The sequence below is a fragment of the Mya arenaria genome, chromosome 8 (genome assembly GCF_026914265.1).
Source record: "Mya arenaria isolate MELC-2E11 chromosome 8, ASM2691426v1".
Classification (NCBI taxonomy): Eukaryota; Metazoa; Mollusca; class Bivalvia; order Myida; family Myidae; genus Mya; species Mya arenaria.
Window position 1 is genome coordinate 5261305 of NC_069129.1, and position 22972 is coordinate 5284276.

At 34.5% G+C, this 22972-nt stretch overlaps 2 protein-coding genes across 4 annotated transcripts in view; one reads left to right on the plus strand and one right to left on the minus strand.

The window, feature by feature from the left end:
* Positions 1–21660, minus strand: LOC128243565 (neuroendocrine convertase 2-like). 2 transcript variants are annotated; one of them, XM_052961412.1, is made up of 14 exons: positions 21498–21660; positions 19127–19320; positions 11679–11777; positions 11397–11525; positions 11094–11237; positions 10814–10911; positions 10218–10315; positions 6188–6375; positions 5567–5758; positions 5073–5191; positions 3675–3781; positions 2278–2392; positions 1824–2119; positions 1–1491 (listed from the first exon to the last, which is right to left on the minus strand). In XM_052961412.1, the coding sequence occupies exons 2-14, from the start codon at positions 19304–19306 to the stop codon at positions 1334–1336; spliced, it is 1923 nt and encodes a 640-aa protein (XP_052817372.1). In that variant the 5' UTR covers positions 19307–19320; positions 21498–21660; the 3' UTR covers positions 1–1333. The 2 variants fall into 2 exon arrangements, with proteins under 2 accessions (XP_052817372.1, XP_052817371.1); XM_052961411.1 differs by lacking the exon at positions 21498–21660 and adding an exon at positions 21104–21231.
* Positions 21253–22972, plus strand: part of LOC128243566 (neuroendocrine convertase 2-like) — a 21352-nt gene continuing 19632 nt past the window's right edge. The window contains exon 1 of one of the 2 annotated variants that reach the window (XR_008262853.1): positions 21253–21444. Coding sequence is in view for 1 of the 2 variants with exons in the window: in XM_052961413.1 (XP_052817373.1) it covers positions 21286–21444 (159 nt within the window). In the remaining variant the exon portion in view is untranslated. The remainder of the gene's footprint in view (positions 21445–22972) is intronic. The other variant, XM_052961413.1, reaches the window with a different exon arrangement.

Sequence of the window (22972 nt, forward strand, 5' to 3'; positions counted from 1 at the left end):
TTTGTATTTTATTAATAAGACAATTAGCATTTTGACACCAAGTCATTCGTGTTTAAATTTTAGGTCGATAAGGCGAAATGAAGCTACAGAATAACATTATAAGCATCATTATAATTGTTTTAAATGCGATTAATGTAGCAAAATCATCAATTGACTACACATTATAATAATTAGTAAATGCAATTAAAGGCAAATGGAAAAAGTGACCACCGGGCTGGCCAATATCATAATACAGTATCAAATCAGGTATTGACTAATTCATATAAATCATTTTTGATACAGCCAGAGTTTAAAAAAAACGTTTTTCAAATTCCAAAATAACTTTTACCAGCGTTTTGCTTTCGTCAACTTTATTCACTATACTAATAGAAATATATCACATATTTTGATATCATGCCTTTAGGTATTTGTTCCATGTCTTTGGCTTTTACCCTGTGTCATTAAACAGGATTTATGTTTAAACTTTTGGCTACTGAGCTTCTTTCATATAAATATGTCTTGAATTTATATTATTTATATCAGTATTTTGTTTTTTATTTAGACTCATAATCCCTGATTAAGATACTTGGTATATAACAGGTCGAGTTTTATTGATAAGATATTATGTGGCTAAACAAATACCAATTGTATAAGTAGGAATATTGTTCATACAAAACAGTAAAACTATCGCATCTTAAGTATTTTGTAGCAATTAAAAAGAAAATATTAATTGATTGTTACTAAATCAATAAATCACACGTAAATATGTGAGAACAACAGCCCAAACCATGACGAAATGCTTCAACTAAATGCTTAAATGATTTTTTTTGTAAAATTTGCTTTCAAACAGACATATTATACATGGCAGGATATGCAAGCATTTAAAATTGAACCATACTGGCTAAACGTTAGCCATAATAACGTTTTGAAATGTTTGTAGTTTCTGTCCTTCCAAAAGGTTTCTACACTGTTGTCAATCATGTACCTACAACATTTATTTATTGTTTATAGGTCGGATGAAATGTATTAAACCAGATTAAACATTTTCCCGATTCGGGTTTAAAGCACTTGAGAAATAATCCATGTTGTAGTATATTGCTGTTTTGTTTATATCGAGAAAAGAAATTCATGATGGGAGTTTACGTTGTGTATTGGAGTTATCTGTCACTACATATGAATATAGAGTGTATTCCAAGGCTGTAAGAACCATGCCGAGATTAAATATGAAAAATTGTGATGTTGTATTGTATCTATGATCGGACGTTAAATATGTGAGTATGAATGAATTTCGGGCTTAAGGTGCTCTTATAGATTCAGAATAACAGTAACATAACATGCTTAAGAAGCAAAAATATTACATTGAAAAAGTGTGTACACAAATAACAGAACCTAAAACTAAGAAGATATTTGAAGTAATATTGATTTGTTCATTCGATATACAGTTCGGTTTCACTCGCTCTTCAATTGTTCCAAAGAAGGTAATATCCGCGGAGCCTAAGTGACAGGGAGAATCTAAAATAAAAGTATATAGTTTAATATAAGTTCATTTTTCATTGGCAGAAATAATTTTTGACAATCAAGTAGAAGCACTTCGTGCTTTAAAAGATCATGTTTAACCTAATCATTATTAAAAGTTGAATTTAACAATGCCACAAAGAACATATATTTTGTTGAACAGTTTTGAAATATATCAAAAATAGTCAAATACAGAAACGAACCAATTTCAAAAGACCCTGGTTAAATGCAAATATGTCTCTCGTATCTAGGAAATGCTTGTCAAAGCAGTTATCTCAATCGGATTTTATGCAACTTTATAAAACATACTAATATTTGTTTTTTCTTACAGGACTTTTCTCCTTTGACATCCATTTCGAGTGTCCATTCTCCAAAGCTGTTTTCACCCCAAAATGCGTATGTAAGAAACGTAACATGTGCATTAATGAAGTGAGCTGTTGGTGTATTGCGCACAAGATTATCCATAAGGACTGATTCTGTGCCACATGGGGATGTTATCTTCAAATTAAACCTTTCGTTACGTGGCATTTTCGTCCATACATCAACGATCATTTCTTCAATTTGGGTTACTGAGGGCCGTTTCTTTACCACGTTGAAATGCATCAGGCATTTATCTCCCTTTGTGCTTAAATGAAAATTAACATATCTGATACTGTTATCGAAGTATACTAATTATATGCTTTTGTTAATTTGTAATCATCTAAATACTTACTTTTGATTCCCATTAGAGACCACTTAATAATAAAAGTAATGTTTTCCTCTTAGGCAGTATAATTAACTTACACATCATGCTCCTGGTGATCCGACACGTTATACACTGGCGGTAGAGGTGTCCATTCTTTAGCCTTCTTTACCATTTTAAGCGCGTTTGGATAACCGAATCCCAATGTGTCATGACCTGAAGGACAGTAAAGTCAGTTAGTGAGCTACTGAGTTTCATTGATTAAAAATCGTCTGATAATGTATTTCCCAAAATCATTACATACACAGGGCAGTCAATCTTAACGAAATAAAACAACTGCTATACAATCGGATGCAAAATCTCGTTTTTTAAGTCGTTCTTGTGACACAATTCGGCAATTTGTCATTATGTTAAAAATATTTGCATGTTTGTGCCAGTTACGCAATCAATTTGAACACACACTATTATTAAACACAGGGCTAAAGGTGTTTCTACCAATGCGATTATTTCATTGGTAATTTGTTTCAGAAGTTCCATGGAAATCTTGAACTGTGTTTGAGTTATTGCCAAGGCTTTAGATTTTGAATGCTTGTTTCCAGCAGTAAAAGAACACTATTTGACCCTTATTTAAGCTGAAGGTATGCATCTTGTTACACATGTTTCTTTTTGTGACTGGTACCATGATTCATATGAATGTTTTATTTAGATATAAATTTTGTTAGTTATGCTAAAGGTTACAGTTTATGCGCGCCACAGACATAGTCGATGATAACACCAATGTTATCGCGATGATTTGACACTTTATCTTCAAACCAGAATTTGGCAAATCGGATGTGTCTCCTATTTGGAGCGGCCATTATATTTCTGTCAAAGGTTACCATGCCATACACGCTTGACATATTGACATCAGCATGGGTTGCTTACTGATCAATGTGCAGCCAAAGTTTGAAGACTTACACGTCTTTCATAAGTTATAGATCGGAAACATGAGCCCGTACCTTTTCATGCAAAGGTTACCATTACTTTGATCTTCATTATATCAACTCCTTAAGTAAAATGAGTCATTGAAGGTAACAAATATACAAACCAGGTTTGAAGATCATGCACAAAATTATTGATCGTAAACAACATCACCAAAAATATGTTTAATTAAAGGTCACCATGGCGTTGCTATTCGACTGTTTGACTCTAACATTAGAAGGGTTCAAGTACTGGCCATGAGCGATTCATTTCAAGTTTGAATACTCTACACAAAGGAATTAAAACAACTATTGATCAGACACGAAAACGTCACATCGACGAACTTCAACGTGGACAATGACGACGTGGACGCCAACGACACAAACAAAGTAATCCCTATTTGTCTTCCCCTCCTTAGGAGGCCACAAAATCAAACGAGCTAAATCCTTATGGTTTTTTTTTATAAAAAGAGTGAAAATTTATACCCCTAGGCAATGTTGTTTATTGCAATAATAATGTTGAACATTTCTCAACTTACAATAATACCCCGCGCCATTGCGGTGGAAGTTTGGAGATTCTGCAAGCTGGGAAGAAGAAGTTGACTCTACCAAGATATGTTTGATATCACGGAGTGACAGCCTTTTACTGCAAATGATAAACAGTTATAGATATCACATGAGTTTTAATTGAGATTGTTTATTTCAATCATTCAAAGCATTCCCAATGCACAGATACTTTTTCAGTTTTGCTATACATGACATAAACGGAAATAATTCTCCTGATGATTTACTGTTGAGACACTAAATAATTGCAGAACCACTAAAGAAGCACACCGACGAAATCACAGGGGCTTAAGGTTGGTGTTCAACCTGAGCGGCCGTTGTTTGTTCTAAGATAGATAGTACAATTACATTTTTGTGGGCTGAATTATTGACATAAATAAGCGGAATGCCTTCGAAACCCTCACTTGGGCGTTTATTTTGATATGTATTTTAGACTGATGTAATGAAGTTCCTAATTCTTGCAAAACTTGCCTGTGATGGTTCTACCATCAAAGAACTTGTTCAACAGGGCCACTAGATTTGTAAACAATGGCATATAAAAATAGAATTTTATTGGCACTTTTTGTCCCCTTTGCAATAACTGACCTTGTCTGACTTTTATCCCTGTTTGTTACTTAAGCGTAGCTTGGGTTCAGCAACTCAGCAATTTATTGACTAAATTTGTTTATTTTACTTAAAACGAATTTTGGCAAAATCGAAACGCTTGGCCATTTGGCATGGTTTTAACAAGTGGGAGATCCATCTAGCGCAAAGCTTTTTTTGGTGTCTAAATGTTGTGAAATCATGATGGAAGGTCCTATCTCACAAGCCTAGACTATAAGCTATTTGGTAAAAAGTACATCGGCAATCTTCACAAACAATAGCTCAAACAGCAGCAATTTTTCTCGTTGTCGTGCAACCGCATAAGACGTTTACTCTCGCTTAAGCTTATAATAACCTTTAAAAGTGACAGAGCTAAAATACTTTTCTGAATTTTACCATGTATGCGACAAAATAAAACAAAATATTTTGAAGATACCCGCAAAGCCACTCGGATTTTAACGTATGCCCTGATTTCTATTTCTCTTCAGATTTTATTACAGCATTGAAATATAGTCACTATACATAAAAGTCTACAATTCAATAATGAATATCAATTAAAAATAGAGCTTTTAGATATAGATATAGAATAGAATCATCCGCAAGCAGCTACATGAAATTCACTTGCTCTTATGAAACGTTGTTTCTATAGAAGGCAAATAGTGACACGATTTATGGAATGCTCCTCTTAACATAACCTTGACTTTATATAAATATTCCTTTGTTTTACGCATTCGGACCTTCTCAGACCCGTTCCTTCTTTTAATTAACTATTTTGACAGTTTGTTGTGTACTTAGCCTGGAGTGTAAGTGCGATAATTCCTGTTACAATTGCAGCTGCAGATGAACGTCCGTGGAACATGGTACAAAGTTCATGCAACTCAATATTCATCCTTGTGCGATAAGCGGTTGGCTACAACGACAAATGATATATGAAGTTATGCTATACTTATTGACTTTAAACTGCAATGATATTATGAATAGTATGTAAATGCATTTTGTTTTAAAAATAATAGACCCGGAATATGTGGGTCTTTAGCGCAAATTCTAACAGTTGTTGAGAAAAAAACACTTATTTTTAGTCTGATAAATATAGTGTATCAATCATTTTAACAGTGAACGCCAAAGACAGCCAAATATTGTGACAAGATTGTCATCATTGCCATTATTTAAAACAAATTAAGTTTATGTTCGATAATGAAGACGGATGTACATGCAACATTACGATTCTGACTGATTAATAATCTCGGTTAAGAGCATTCACTAAATTACTAAACTAAACCGTTACCAATCCGGAATGATGACGAGATCTTCCATCACCAAAGGCAGACACAAGTGTGGCTGAATTAACGAAGCTATCTTCTGCCACAGTCCCATCGACACCTATATTGTTTACTCCGATTGTGAAAATGGTGTTTGTAAAGGCGTTTCCAGGTAATCCGACAGGAAAAACAAAAATTGAACCTTTACCATGCCGTCCCTATAAAACAGTTATGTAAGTTTGAAATACTTCATCAAATGTCTTGTCAAGGAAAATTCCGAAATACTAAATGAGGAGGAGGAGAAGGTATGTGGCATAAGGATGACACTAATGATGCTGCATTTCTACGATTTCGGCCCTTCTACACGTTTAAGTTATCTTGCAGATGACGCCTTCACTAACACTTAAACATATACGTGCCATCTTATAAACAACCGCTATTTAAATTAATGTTTCTGAGTTTTTAAACTATACTATTAAACATATATTTTTATTTGTTAATAATGCAAATATTTGTTAAAGGAGAAAATTCAATTAAGTGGGTGAAACCTTTTAACTGAAACTCTTGATCTTCAGATGATCTCACATGAGTTCTTTGATATATATCAAGCCCTCTTAGTCTAGTAAAACACGAACATTGAAACATACCTCTGTTACACCACGTCTCAGAACTGACTCTTGAGCATCAGTTATTTTGGTGAAGGTTCTATTAAAATCCCAACCACTTAAGTAAATATCAATGCAATTTGGTCGGTAGGCAAGGGCTCTTGTAAACACATCAGATTCGCCTATAGGGTACTGCAAGCTGGTTAGGTCCACACCAGCAGTTTTGAGAACTTGAATGGAGAAATAGATATGTGAGGATTATTTGCTCAAATATTTAAAGTTATTTTGTTTGTATATTTGAGTTACGCAATAATAAACCAACATACTTCTTACCCACAGTTTTTTCAATATGTATATTATATTTATGTGAACAAGATCAGTCGCAAAAGTTTAAACATCAACCCCGATTAATGGCACTGGGCAAACGCCGAATATATAGAACACAAAAACAAAACACAAACAAGAAACATGGAACAACAGCACAAAATTCCATAAACAACACAGTGCATACATACTATATATTAAAACTAGGAATGTTTATCAAGGATTGTTAGGTACCGCCATGGAACGGTCTTTGCCAACACAATGTAGCCCCTTAAGATGACATTCATAACATTATTATTTATGCGAAAAGTTTCAGAAACAAGCTGCTTTTGAAATATATTTAAATACGTCAATGATATAGTACTTAGCTGAGCTTGACATATTATACTGAACGAATACCTAATTAAAAATCTTTGCTTTTATACAATCTCGTTTTAGTAGACACATCTAAGTTTTTTGTAAAGGGGAAATTGGTCCAATACAAGGCCATATCTATACTCTCTATATTTATATTTTTTGTATGCCTTTTTCAGTTCCAAAATCGTGCGTAACATGCAAGACAATTCAATAGATTAATAATACTAATAATACTCAGGATTTTAACATTTTAAAAGTTTTGTACATAAACGATTTCGAAGCTTCATTCATTTTACTTTGCCCACTTTGTTATGCACACTCTTTATGTTTGATTCTGAACAACTTCATTTAACATGAGATATCTCCAGCACCGACATATATCCAGGTATACCAAAACCTTCTACTAAGAACATTTTTTAAAGGTGGTACCCATGTTGTTCTATATGCCTAATAGAAAGTTTCATATTGAAGCATTGTTTTTGTTATCTTTTTAAGTCATCGTTACCTTTAAGATATAATCAACGTTTACAGAATGCATATTAATGTACGTTGGCATTCGATTGATCATACAAATGACATGGTGCAACTATCAATAACATATATTTGACTTACTTACTTACTTGACTGACCGTTCCAAGGCGGTACCTAACAATCCTTATTTAGTGTTTTATATATAGTATGTATGCACTGTGCTGTTTGTAAAGTTTTGTGTTGTTCTTCCATGTTTCTTGTTTGTGATTTTTTTTGTTTTTGTGTTCTGTGTCTTTGGCGTTTACCCAGTGCCATAAAACCGGGTTTATGTTTTAACTCTTTCCTACCGAGCTTGTTTCTGTAGTTTTTCACATAAGTTTTGTAAGAGAGCAGATCAGGCACCAGAGGGAAGACAATTTCGGGCAGGGGGGTATCCACACAAGGGGAAGTTTTACCGCAACTGCAACTTCATGACAGTTTCGCCGACCAAAACAGAAGGAACCAAATTATATGAGGATTTGTAGCCTAGCCGAGACGGATGTAACCTATCACCATAAGGATAGGAATTCACGAGAGGAGAACTTTTTAAGATGGTTTTCTGGAGCAGGTGGCATGGATGGCGGTTGAGTTCAGCAAAGTCCAACAATGTTGATCAGGCCGTCAATCACACGATTAACTGGATCCAGGTGGAAGTTGAATAAGAGGTGACAGTTGATGCCTTTTGCGTGAGATCAAAAAGCTGGAAGAGGCCGTCACGCTTTAGAAAAGACAGCACTGGGGCGATAGCAACGGGTGCTATAACTGCCACTAGCCGAGGCATTTTGCACGCGAGTGCCAAAAGAAAAGGGAGAGCAGAAAAAAAAATATCGAGTTAGTAAACGGAAGTACAAATATAGGGGTACAGTTTCACGAAATGCCGCACATTGCGGAATACGCAGATGCCGGAAATGGTTGGTTCCGGTGAAGCTCACCGCGGATACAGGGACGACCAGGACAATAATCTCGAGTAGGGGGTATGAGCATACGAGCGACGCCGAGTAGCCACGTCTGCTAATGTCGGCATGCATTCGGTGGACAGGCAGAGCTCTGGGAAAGGGAATGCTTACGTGAAATAAAAGTTGGAAGAGTTTGCTGCGGCCTGTAAGTGAGGATGACGCATTGTTATGATATTCTAGTAGGCGGCGACGGCGGCCTTGCTGATATGCTAATGACCAATTACGTAATTATGCTGATCAGCGAGATGATTTCGTGTCTCTGAGGATACAGCAACACAAAATAAAAACGATGAGAGTGTGTTGTGAGCTTCCTCTCAAGCCGAGATTCGGAAATGAAGATGGTAACGTCGATTGGGTGAGCCAAATACGAGTCAGCAGGTGGAGCGAGCGGAAACGACCGTCATCCGGGCAAAAACAAACAATATACCACCCGAATACTTGCAGACGTTGACGGCTGTGAGTAGAGAAGTGGGGCAACAGAAGGTGCTGGCAGGTTTCCTGGTGAAATACTAGGATACATTTTTGCGTACCGAGTGAAAACATAGGTCTTATGGATGATGGATGTTGTGCAGCACGGGCTCATTACTTTGGACGCAACGTCGGTCAAACAGCGGTGAAGGAGGGTGCCACTAGTATACGTAGCGAGGGGAAAAGGGACAAAAAAACCTGCTGCAGAAGAGCACTTCTCATCTGGTCCTTGTCAAGAAAATTACCGGCGCGTTTAGACCATGTATGGACTACGGTTGGGCTAATAACTCGGTCAAGTCCGATGGCTTTCCCCTGCCCAGGATCCAGAACTGCCTCGACGTAGTAGCTTGGCCAACAATTTTCAGAAGTTTCAACTAAACCAGCGGGTATTTCCAAATCCCCTTAAGGAAGAGGCCATCCCAAAATACTGCGTTTTAAAGCAAATTAACTACGTAATGGTCCGCGTGCCGTTCGGCCTGACAACTCAAGCAGGACGTTCAAGCGAGAGAAAGAGTTGGCGCTGGATTTGGTCACTTGCTAGGTATGCATCGACGATCTATGCGTGTCTTCAGCACGGACCTCAACAAGCACATGTATATGTTTTCTGCGGTCCTCGATCGGAAATCTGGAACACGGAGAATTGCCAGCTCCTCTAGACCGATTGGACCTTTCTAGGTCATGAAGTGTCCGGAAAGGTAGTACAACACAACCCTACCAACATGGCCCAAAAATTGCCTCGTCGCGGCAGAAAAATGCTAAGCAGGTTAATAAGGTCGTGGCGACAGAGTCATATTACAGGCGCTTCGTTAAAGTCTTTTCCATAATAGCCCGTCCCTTGACGGAGCTGACTAAGAAGAGACGCCTGTGTGGGAGCTTTCAATCCACTGAAACGCTGGTTGATAGGCCTGGATCTAAGAGGGTTGTCCCGAAATGACGCGGCCACTTTCTCTTCGAATCTGTGGTATCTTCGGTGTTTGGTATAGGCGGGGTCCTTGTGTTGATCCAAGACGGTCGCGAACGCGGAGTGCAAAATTTATCCTGCTAGTAGTTATTATTTATGGTTCTATAACCAATCTGCAGTTCCGAAACACAGCAATTGGGGTGCATGTCAAATAGCCACCAGGCTGTTCAACGTTGTGTCTTCTTATCGGTGTTTCAAATGTTTTTTTTGTTTAAATCTTGTTTTATATTATTTCGTTAACTGGAAGTTGACATTAAGTTTGATTGCAGATGTTATGAGAGTAACATAGACATATCAGGCCAAGTTTTTAAGCTACATTCGTTGAATACAATATTCAACAAATACAGCTTAGAGACATGGCATGATATGTCAATACTACTTTTATAAAATTACAGCAAAAAACTATGCTACAATATTGAGTTAGGTATGGGCATTTTAATACCTGAACAATGGTATTACAAAGCATCACAAATTAAAAACATCATGTCAAACCTACCAACCAATTCGGAGTCAAAAGCTACACCTGCTCCGCAGTAATCACATGTTTTGTTTCGTGTGACCCCTGCCACAATACTTGCAACCGCATTTCCATGACTGAAACATGAGTGTATGAATAAAATGTCGTATGTTTTCAAAAATATTCGTGTGGCAACTTCAAATGAATTTTGATTGACATAGCTTAAGTTAAAACATCTATCCGGCGGTTATGATAAACATTTCATGTCATTTTGCCTGGAATCACACTAATACTTTCTACTTTCTTATTTCATTGTCGTTATGTTATTACATGTTCCTATGCATCTGTTCTGTTAAAATAAAACAAAAAGACAGACTGAGGGGGACTGGCGAACAGTTGAAGGTGGTGAATATTATATTTACGGTCAGTTTAAATTTGTTTTACCTTGACGTCAGGTATCATAAATGAACATAGCACGCATTACCAACTAATTAAATATTTTTCGACCACCTAATTGAACAGTTACAGTTACTATCATAACGGTGTATATAATTGTAGGCTGGACATTTTGTTCACGTCTTAACGTGTTCGTGCAACTGGGCCCTGCCTGAACTATTAAGGCAACACAAACTTACTTTGTTAAATAAAACGAAGCTGGTAGGTATCCATGAAATTCCGGAATGACGTTTGCAGAGTCATCCTTGTCAATAAAGTTGTACGAGATCCCTACGTCCTAAAACAATTGGGAAAGCGAGCACTGTTACAAATAATACTTTAATTTCATAGGGTTATATTATAATCACATAACGTGTTTAACGATTGTATGAAAAAAACATTTTAAACAGTAATTCTGACATCAGTGTTTAGTCATCATTACGGACCAGTGCATTTATTTGATAAATAAACAATACATACTATGTTGTCCTTAAGCTCCGGATGGTCTATATCTACTCCAACATCAAGTATTGCTATCGATAATCCTTTGCCAGTATACCCAAATTCCCATGCTTTTTCTATGCTAAGTAGTTCGTCATAAAAGGGTCGGCAAAATAGTTTTCCCTTCATCACAATATAAGCATGCTTTAGTGTATGTTGCTGTATTTTTTATTTCTAAATAACTGACTTCCTCAACTTCAAATTAACTAAAATTTGTATGACAGGTGAAACAAAAACATCTACGACTTATTCCAAACCTAAAAAATCAAGGCAAATACTTACATTATCAGGGGCTGGGTTGGGTGAGCGTTTGGAGCGTACGGCAGAGTAAGACTGAACATCGCGCTTTGGTCTATCAAAAGGCTCTAGCCCGGCTTTAGGAAATAGGTTTTCACATTGTTCCAACTGAATCTGATGAAAAACAACATATATTTAAACTGAACTTGTGTCAATCACCAAACAATAAAACAGAACATTAACAAATATTTTGGATATTGAGAATTTGGTTATATTGAAAAAACATTTCTCGTTTATATGTTAACAATTGTACTTTTGAAATGTTACCTTGTAATTGGCCTGCTTGTGAATCAAAGACAACCAAGTAGCATTAAGCTCACCATTCATCCGATCTGGCAACTCAAATGTATAGAAACCTGATATAACCTGAAACGATAACTAGTATTAAAACAAAATTATCAGTGACCCGTTTTAATTGCATATAATGCTGTGCGTGAAAGGTTATAAAATGGTTGCCCCAGAACGTTGTTAATACCATATCAGCCGCATCGCCCGTGTTTGGGCATTCGGACAATTATTACAAATGATACAATTATAAGTTAACCAAAAATAATGAATGTGTTTAAGAGGATATATTTTCTTCTCGTTATACGTATGAAAAGTGTTTCGTATTCCAAACGCTTTGTACACATCCATAGCCTTATTCCTATTAACAACATTTAAATAAACTTAAATAACTTAGAGTTTTAAGGTTTGATATATATATATATATGTCGTACTTCGGCATACAGTTTAAGTCAAAATGGCTTTAGTCTACAAGAGTGTTTCAAAATATACATTTTCGTTCATTACTAGTGGTAACCGTTCGATTATGCTATCTACCGGTTTCGATGTTCAACATATGACTTGTCATTCTTAACCTAGACAAAATAATCTATATTGTCTTATATTTGCATTACACAAATGCGATTGTAATTCAAATAACGATACATGTACATAAGTTCTGGCTCTTCTAGGCTCTTTGAGCTCAGTCTGCAAAATTTGTATAAAATGAATAGTAGCTCTTCTTTAAAAACAACAACTTAGGAACAAATTTATGTTACAAAAAACTTGACCTTGACCAATACATCATTAAAACCTAACTCTTGTAACAAAAGTCTCACCGTTTAAACCCAGGACTTACAGTTTTGGTTGTCCTTTAAGTACATACACAGTTTATCATACATAAGTTTCACATATTGAACAATATCCATAGAGATTCTCCTCACGTACCCCTGATAAACATAAAAAAATCATTACATAATTGTTATATTCACTTTTGACTTAACATTGGGGTTCATAGTATAAAATCCAATCTGTCCCTAACACCAAATTTATCAATTTATACCAGAGTATTTTTCTATCAACATAATCAAAAGTCAACAAATGTTGCATGTAATTTCCTATTGCCGAACATATTTATATGAAAAAAAGGAATCATGTGATTATATCATGTAGTATAAAACGATTATCAATAGTACCCATTTTTGCCTAAAACCAACATAATATAATAATAATAATAATAATTATACACATGATAATCTTCTGCCCAGTCTAGTATTTAACATTTTTGCAAACAATTTACCCACAGAGCTTAACAAAGTAATACCCCTATAATTATTTGGTTCATTTACAGCCCCTTTCTTATGTAGTGGTACAATAAATCCTTCCGACCATTTGTCAGGGAAATTATCACAATCAAATAACTTATTAAACATTGCAAAAAAACCATTACAACATACCTCATTATGACATTCAAATTTGTAAAACTAATTTATAAAGTAATTTGGCCCATTGGCTCTACAATTATTAAGTTTTTTACAATCTTTTTTTTAACTTCACAATAAGTAAAAGAGGCATCAGATTCTTGGAACATGATATTTAATTCACCATCTAAATACCTTTCATTAAAATGCACCTCATCTCCATCCGGCTGATTAAATACAGATTCGAGGTCATTCATGAACTTTAAGCACCCAACACAATCATTTGATTTTAGTAAACGAAAATTCCTTTTTTTCCTTTTTTCTATAATTACTTCTAGCCAGCACCTTATTTATTCTATTTTCATCACTATAATTTTAGTATTAAACATATAAAATGAATGCTCAAATGAAAATGACGTCAGTTATTAATAGCTCTTTTTTCACCATTTATATGCTTCCAACTATAATAAAGTTCTATTTTGCAAGATCAACACAAACTAATATATAGAAGTAAATGCATCATTTAAAGACTTCTTACCTTAGAGAAGCTACTGAAAACAGTATTTACAAGCATTAAAAATAAATATAAGTATGTACCATGTTGCAGTATTGTTTATATCATGTTATAACATAACTACGGCGCAGGAGTGATATAACCCCATGCAATATTTTTCATATATTACTGATGAAATAACTATGCAAAATAGGTAACCGCATCACAGAAAAATGTATTCATACGCGCTGTCAAAAATGTAAACAAACATAAGAAACGATGTTTCAAAAGAAATCATGTCGGTGTCAACAAACTCAATTCCATGAAGAAACAAATGGTGAAGAAGGCTGGGCTAGATCCGAACAAACACCTCCCTGATCACAGGGCCAGAAAATACCTTGTCCAGAAATTGAATCATTATATGAATGACAACAATGTTCCTGCGAACCAGATTATGCAAACATCGGTACACAAGAACATTGCATCTATGAACAACGATAGCCACATAAATCCAAATCAACACAAGGAAATGTCTAGCATCCTGTACTCCAGTGAAAACAAAACTTGTCTACTTCCTTGCAAAATGCTCATTCTAGGCTGTTCAAGCAAAGGTCAAGTTCACTCACTGTCACAGTCACTGATTCCACATGACCCCCCCTTTTTATTGTGGATTTTACAACACACATCCGTTAAAATGACAAAAATCCATGCTGTAATCGATCAGCTACAAAGCAAATTCGCACTATAACTTTTGAAAGCTACTGTGACACTGACTTATGTTCTTTTCAAATTTCAACCGCCAAATGACATGTACACAATCGCGTGATTAGTTGTGACGTCACGCAGTTATGACATTGCTATTATTATTATTATTATTATTATTATTGATTTGCTTAATTTCAATGAATTGAAATATGTATTTTGATATTTATAAAATGAAAATCGGTTGATAATTGTAACATGATTTATGTTTTGCATTGTTAATAAAATGTTTTTATGTCAGGCTATTTTCTTTTCTGTGGATGCAGCATCCTTGTAACACACAATGTAATTTTTTCTTACTATGACAAGAGAAGTGTATTGAAGAAACTTTGACCTAGATTTCGACCGTAAATGAGTTATGTTATAAATAGAATCTTCAATTTGTGTTTATTTTGTATCGAATTTATTAAACTTGTCGTTTTAAATCTAAATAAACTCGGCAGAGCCTCGTTTTAATCGTTTTTATATTATTACTATTTTATAAGTGTTGTTAAATCCTGGGAAAAGTTTGAGGTTATGCGAATATAAATTAGTATAAACCTGGTTCCAAAGTAGTAATCCAATTCTTTATTTTGATGCTTGTGTGGTCTGTCTGTGGATTTTATACGTTTGTGTCACACGTTCAGTGTCGTTTGGGTCATTATCTTGTGCTTCTTAACAGGGTTTTTAATTCAATTATTGACTACTGCGCATATGTCATTCGTGTCTGTAGTTTGTTTATGTATTATAGGACGAGGTGCTAGCTGGACTTATAAGAAAATTACTTCCGTCCTTTGTTAACTATGTACCATGAGCCAGAGCATGGCCGATGAATTCAGCCTTAGTTTTCCTCATTGCATAGACAGACAAGCGAACACACATTTTGTTTTCTACTTAATGTATGTCTTCAATGCATACATACTTCAACTTACATGCATTTTGTTTTTCGTTCATTAGAAAAAATGAAGTAAGAAATGTTGGATTTTATCCTTTTTAAAAACGAACGGACGGAGACAAAGTCAAAGGGACAATATTGTGTCTGGTGTCAATTAAAACTTCCAATATCTTTGGAAATCGTAAAAATCTTAATCAATAGAGGCGCTGAGAATCGCTGCGCGGCGCTCACCTCTAAGATAACGACAGGAAGTATCTGCGAATACAAACAAGATATATGACTTCATGTGATGCATACCTCTACAACATCACAATCTTGTAAGAGGAAGTATCACTGGCAAGTTTTGGAGAAATGTAAAAACATAAGTATAAAAATAATAAAAAGGCAATTACTGTTAAAATGCCATACACAAATTAATGGTTTCATTTCAACATTTATATGAAGTTTGAAGTCAATACCTCAAAACATATGAAGTTAAGAAGAGAAGTACAAATGTAATTAAATAATAAAGGGCAACAGCGCACAAAAATATGTAGTTTATGCACAATACTTATTCTCAAAGATGTCAATATGTTTGCAATATGTTTACAGTCAACACCTCAAAACCGTATGGAGTAATGGCGAAAATTAGTCTTGTCCCAGTAAAGGATAAGTAAAAAATATTCGAAGAGCAATTACTCTAAACTCCATACAGAAGAAAATGCTGTTGTTTTTTTCTCAAAACGATGAATATGTTTATGGAGTTTGAAGTTAATTCTCAAAAACTTGTGGAGTAATGACGAGAAATAAACATATAAGTATTATCAAAATCAAAGGGAAATAACTTTTAAATTACCATACATAATATAATGTTCATTATTAAACATGTGTACAAAGTTTGAAGTAAAAACCTCAAAAAACATGTTATTGGGAAAGTATACTTTTCTCGATCTCCCAGGTCAGGCAGGTTGACCGACGTACGGACGGGATTATGTGATTACTATATAGCCCCCACCAACAAATGATTGAGGTATAAAATGTGAAGAGACATATGACTCAATGTAAATAGAGTTAACACATACAATTAGAATATATTGGAGTATAGCTAAAATTATGATTACTGTGACTGTATTCTCTATTCGTTATATGTATTCCTCAATGACGTTCACATATGCTTATCAAGGAAACTTCTTCGCTTTAATACATTTTGCGAAGACAAGTATACGTCGCAAAACTAATGCGTCGATTATTGTTTTGACAAAAGTCATATAAATTTTGACTATGCATTCTGAACTATTAATCAAATTGCACATTCAATAGAATGTATCGAAATTAGCGTCCAGAACTGACAATTTGGTGTCTTAAGTTCGCCATTGTACCTGTCGCATATGAACCTAATGCAATGCATTATGTTCCAACCCCTGGAACTAACCACTTAATAAAACCAATTAGTGATGCAATTCATGAATCAGTGAGCGATTGACAGAAAGGGCACATATGCTTTTCGACGGGAGGGTGTGGAGGGCTGGGGTGACTTGCACGTGTAGACCGCAACAAAGGTTGCATCTTTTGCCAGCTTTAAACCACGGATTGCATATGCCATATAAAGGAATTTGACTTTCTTTACTCCTACCGTGTGCAGGCTGTTGGTATTAAACGAATAAACAACTAGTGTAATTGTGTGAAGTTTACTAATAATGTCAAATATGAACTTGCTTAAGTACAATGGTTTCAGAATAATAATACGATGTTTCGTTCGCAAAAACGTATTCGAGTGTTTTGCAGGGTATAACTCCATTTTTCAACAATAATTTAGCTTCAATTTATACCTACCGATTGTTCCATGGAATGACTAGCGCAATGCTTTTATCGTGTGTAAATAAATGTCTATTGTTTTGGCATACTTTAAGAACCACGGCCCTTAAACGATTTGGGATTTTAAAATACTAAATAAACTTCTGTAAACAGAAAGGTGGTTTTAGATGTCTCATACATATATAAAATTAACCAACTTACAGTCCTGAAAGTAACAAAACATTAAATTATCTGAGATAAGCACGGTATAAAGGAACATGCATGCGATTATTGTAGTCAGTTTGCGACTTGAAATATGATGGATCTGATATCGAAATTCAATAATTGTATAATATTTATGGTGAATGTAAGATTATTTCTGTAGTCTACTATTTGAGTTACAATTACTGGTAAGCTTGATTTTCAGGTTTAAAATATAATGGTTCGGAAATTGGGAGCAAGCATTAAAATAAACAATTACCTATTCATTTGTTTCTTAATTTTATTTTGTATTTGTGAAAACACTTTTAGCCCACAAATCATTCATAATCACAAATAAAACAGGCCGGGACCCAATATCTCGGAATCGTTTAAGCATAACAAGCTAAACTTGACTATACCACATGAAATTATTTTTTACTCTGTTATTCCTATCTTAGGTCTTTATATTTCATTTGGCCAAAATACTGACTTAAAAATTATTTTACGAAATAACAAAACGTTCATCGAGATCGTCCTAAAATTTATTTCCTTTAAAAATCTAAAAATATTTCAAAAAAAGAACATAACACATATTATACCAACGCACAAGCAGTGAACTAAGCTTAATTATGTAATAAGAGACTTCACCTTATTTTAGGAATTTGGCACCCGTCTTTAAACCCAATATCATGGTAAATTTTAAATCAGATGTAATACATTTTATCAAAACCAACGAAAATCAGTAAAGATTATAGATACATTTTTAAAAGTAATGCGGGAATGATTAACGAGGACCCGAAACAAAATATAAACATTTCAATACATTTATTATTGTTCAATTTGAGCAAGCATGCTTTAATTTTGCCATGCATAAAATGTTTGCAAGCAAATTTTGTAAACAACATTTAAGTTAAATAAGAAATTCGTATGGTCTTGACAGTTCATATCCTTTTTTATGTGTGTTTTATAGATTTGTATACAAAATACTGAAACTTATTATTTGCCAAAAAATCGTTTAAGTGAAGTTTATGCTTTCTTGAATTGCAAAAGGTATTTGCTTAACGGAATGATTTAATTTCTACCTGTCATACACTAAGTATAATGATAGTTAAGAGTGTGGTTTAACAAAATAGTAAAATCAATAGTATAGATTATAGACGCACCAAAGGCATTCTATTTAACTATCTGATATGATTCTATTACCACTTAAATTTGCCCGTCATGCACTTATTAGAGTGTGGCTAAACAATAGCTAGAAGAAACTAGACACCCGCTATTTAAATTGCCAAAAAAGAGAATTGTCAAAAACTAACATAAAATTGATATCATTGTGTACATCGCATTGAATCTTACTAACTTATGAACCCTTACTAATCCTTACGACACATTCATCTTTCGCAGTTTTTCAAAATTTAGTTAGTTTAAAAAAATATCAGTTTGTTTATTGACACTCATCATGACACTTTCACATGCTAAATATACACACAACATGGCTTCCCAAAAGTACAGAGAGTGCAAGGAAGCGGAAAAATGCTGCCTAACAGCGTAGACACAATGCCTGATAGATTGACAAGGTGATGAAATTGACCAAAAAGATTACCGGAAATGACAGCGCTTTGGTTAAAACCCTTATTTTACATGTTAGTGTGAACGATCACGTGACTTTCAAAAACAATTCCGCTCTTTTAAAAACGGGGAAAGTCAGCTAGGATAGGGTGTGAGACAAGACAATCGTTGCGTATATTCTTTAAATCATGTAAAATGATGTTTTATCGGCCACATACATGAACTAGGTCCTATTGACAGCATGGGGCTTGTTTTGGAAACAAAACATGTTTTTGCCAATTATGGTCATCTGGTGTCTAAATCTTTTATAATCTGAAAAAGTGTTTCTTCAATAATCTAAACTCTGCATTCAAGTTCCTACCTTATTCCGATATTTTATGTCAATTTTATCCAACCCAGTGATGACTCCGTCCAATTCCCTTTCATTGCATTTAACTATTATTCTGTTCGTGTATGTGGTGTCTAAGTTGTAGTCAATACATGATTTTGCTATTCGATTCATAAATACCATCATAACGGCTGCTAATAACTGTAACTTCATTTCGCCTTGTCGACCTGAAATGTAAACAAGAAAGTGTAAGTGTTCTTAAAAGAAAATGTTAAGTTTCAAAGTATTTTTTGCACAAACAAGGCCATGGATAGATGACATGACTAAATGAAAGCGATATTTACATCGTAGATGGTTTCATTTATAAATATTTATTTACAAATGTCGGTACTTTACGGAGCCTAAGGAACCCCCCCCCCCCCCCCAAGAAAAACAAGTTTTAATCTGTCTCAATTTAATTATTACCATAATCAAATTATATTACACCATAATAATAGAAATGATGTGAAGAAAACATGTATCCATGTTTATTTATTATTTTTCAGTTATAAAGTATTCTTAGTGGAAACATTAAGTTTTTAGTTCACCAGAGCACGCTGTGCCCAAGGTGAGCTATTATGATCGGTCTTTGTCCGTCGTCCGTTCGTCAGCCCGTCCGTCCGTCAGTCCGTCTGCCGTTCGTCCGTCAACAATTGTTAAAAAAACGTCTCCTTTTAAACTACCTGGATAAATTCAATGCAACTTCACAGGAAGCATCCTTGGGTGACCTTTACAAAAGTATAACAAGGCGTCACGATTGATCAACAACAACAACAAAACAAAATGGCCGACTTCCTGTTTTGCTTTAAAAATCATCTCCTCTGAAACCAACAGTCCAAATTTAATAAAACTTTACAGGAAGCTTCCTTGTGTGACCTTTACAAAGGTATAACAAGGTGTCACATTTTGATCAACAACACTTTCAACAGCAACAACAACAAGATGACTGACTTCTTGTTCTGCTTTAAAAAACATTTTCTGAAACTGCCACTCCAAATTCAATGAAACTCTACAGGAAGCTTGTGTGACCCTCTACATAAATACATCAAGAAGTCACGATTGATCAACACCAACAACAAAAACAACAACAACAAAAATGGCCAACTTCCTGTTATGCTTTAAAAAAAACACATCTCCTCTATAACAACCAGTCCAAATCCGTGAAACTTTACAGGAAGCTTCCTTGTGTGACCTTCTGCTAAAATACAAGAAGGGGTCACGATTGATTAACAACAACAACAACAGCAACAACAACAAATTGGCTGATATCCTGTTTTGCTTTAGAAAACCATCTCCTCTGAAACTACCACTCCAAACTCAATGGAACTTTACAGGAAGCTTCCTTGGGTAACCCTCTACAGAAATACAACAAGCGGTTGCGATTGATCAACAACAACAACAATTTGGCCAACTTCCTGATTTGCTTAAAAAAAAAAAATTTCCTCTGAAACTACTAGGGCAAATTCACTGAAACTTTACAGGAAGCTTAATTGCATGACCCTCTACAAAAATACAACAAGGCATTGAGATTGATCAACAACAACAACAACAAAATGGCCGACTTACTGTTTTGATTTAAAATAATCTCTGAAACTACCAGTCCACATTCATTGAAACTTTACAGGTAGCTTCATTACATGACCCTTTTCAAATATAAAACAAGGCATCGTCATCAGTAAAGATATGTTTAAATTGCAACATTTTCATTAATGCTTTATCACAGAGGTATGGCCATTTGCTTAGGTAAGCGTTTTAGGGCCATCATGGCCCTCTTGTTAGATTATAATACTCACCTAAATCAAAAGCGATGTGCATTGGAGAATCAAAGCAATGTATTGACATAAGTATAAGCTTATATATAAGGGTTCTTATGCTCCTTAAATATAAAGTTTCTATTTTCAGATTACAGATACATAGTCTAACACGCTTCTTTATACCAAAATTAGTGGGTTGCTAAATAAATAAACTTACCTGTCATTTACACACATGTATTCTATATTAATTTCCAAATGAGTTGACACTAAAGACTGCAATTAGTACCTATATTCAAATGAAACACTCAAGAAAGAAGACCCGCATTCGTAAGAGTTTAAAAATAGATCGAAATCGATAGTACGTTGCTATGACGTAGTAAACAAATACACAAAATAAATATGGCCACTACTGTTTGGCTGATATACTTGCAGTTCATTGTTATTTATGCAGGATATCCAACGGAATACACAGATAAACTTATTGTTAAATTTCAAGAGAATCATTTAGAAATAGTGGAAAAATGTATGGCACAACTTCAGTATGTGTTCGTTGACAAGGTATTAACTTACAATTATTTACTTTTTTGTTTAATGGATATCTCTTAACCTACCTTGAAAATATTTTATTCGATGATATCAGTGAATTAAAAAAAATCCGTTGAAAATCTTTTGATATCACATATATATTTGAATTTGAAAGATAATCTAAGTTCACGTAAAGTAAACACTGATATGAAACCAAATCTAGTGTATTGGGTACACGCGCATTGTAAAGTAAATGTTGAATACAATATATTCGGATATACTTAATACCTAAGACGCAATACTCACCTTAAAATGTGCTTGAAATTATTGTTCGCCATAAACGGTGCAATAAGATTAGTATTTAAAAGATGAAAATACGCATTGAAGTATGTGGAGGCTTTAGAAAGAATAGCAAATGGGAGTATAATATTTACAATTTAATTAAAAAGAGGCTCGTAGAATTAAACCCCGTGTAAAACCAAGAAAGTCAATATACATTTCCGAATGTAAGAAATAAACAGTTTGAAGAATGTTGGACCGCACATTCATTTATTTGAGTACCTTTTTAACCTATGACGTAGAAACTCATTATAAATGACCTGAAATTATAGTTCGCCATAAATTGTTCAATTAAATTACTGTAAGATATTCGACAGCGTATCTATTTAAAATTTGTGTATTTTTGTTTTTGTAATTGTATCTAATTCTACTTCCTGGTTTGTACAATGTTACACTGATAACAAGACTGCATTCACTCATTAACCTTAGTTTTATCTTAGATAGCTGTCTTTGTATGAGTGGAACGTATGTTTTAGGAATTGGCATTGTTGCTCCGGTTGAACAATATTTTGCAGATATTGAATCTCAGAGTACACTAGTCTTGAAAATAGTTAATAACTTCTTTACAGCTGTAAACCGTCTTGAAACGGTCAGCGAAACAGTAATTCACTGGGTGTTTTAATGAGGTATTGGCCCAATCTCACACTTGTCCGAACAAATAGTTTGAGTGACATCTTTAGAAGCTATAAATAAAATATGTCAAAATGAAATATCGTTAGTTATTTGCAATTATCACAAATAATCCAATGCATATTAAGGTTTGCTAAATAATTGTCATACGATTAATAATAATTGATACATGTATCAGTTTTTATGAATGATAATAGTTTTAATCTAATAGCATTTGCATTCAAGTGCAAAAGTGCTTCAAGACCCGGCGCTGTTTGAAAAGCCTTAATGATCGGGACTATCGTATCAACAATGTATTTATTTGGCGTGTTTAGTGATTGTTTTTATTCTAATGAAGACATTTGCCGTTTTAACAAGTAATGGTCCCAAGTGTATGTCCAAATGCATTTTACTTTTTTTAAATGATGGAGTGTTTAAAACGGGTAATGCTCCTTCAGGTCACAAAAGTGTCTGTATCATTGTTGAAAAGATTTCAATGCAAATTCAATGCATCATTGATTGGCTAGTCTACAATAACAATTCTCCATCGTGGACGTTAGGGTGCTAACAAATGTGTTAAAACCTTCCTTTATCAAATTCGCTTAACTTGTAA

Bases quoted from the DNA above. Each gene is read 5' to 3' on its own strand.
- LOC128243565 (XM_052961411.1), bottom strand. The intron at 10,316-10,813 runs GTAAGTTTGTGT...CTCATGTTTCAG, and splicing joins GCTTCGTTTTATTTAACAAA to TCATGGAAATGCGGTTGCAA. The intron at 1,492-1,823 runs GTAAGAAAAAAC...CTTTTATTTTAG, and splicing joins TGTCAAAGGAGAAAAGTCCT to ATTCTCCCTGTCACTTAGGC.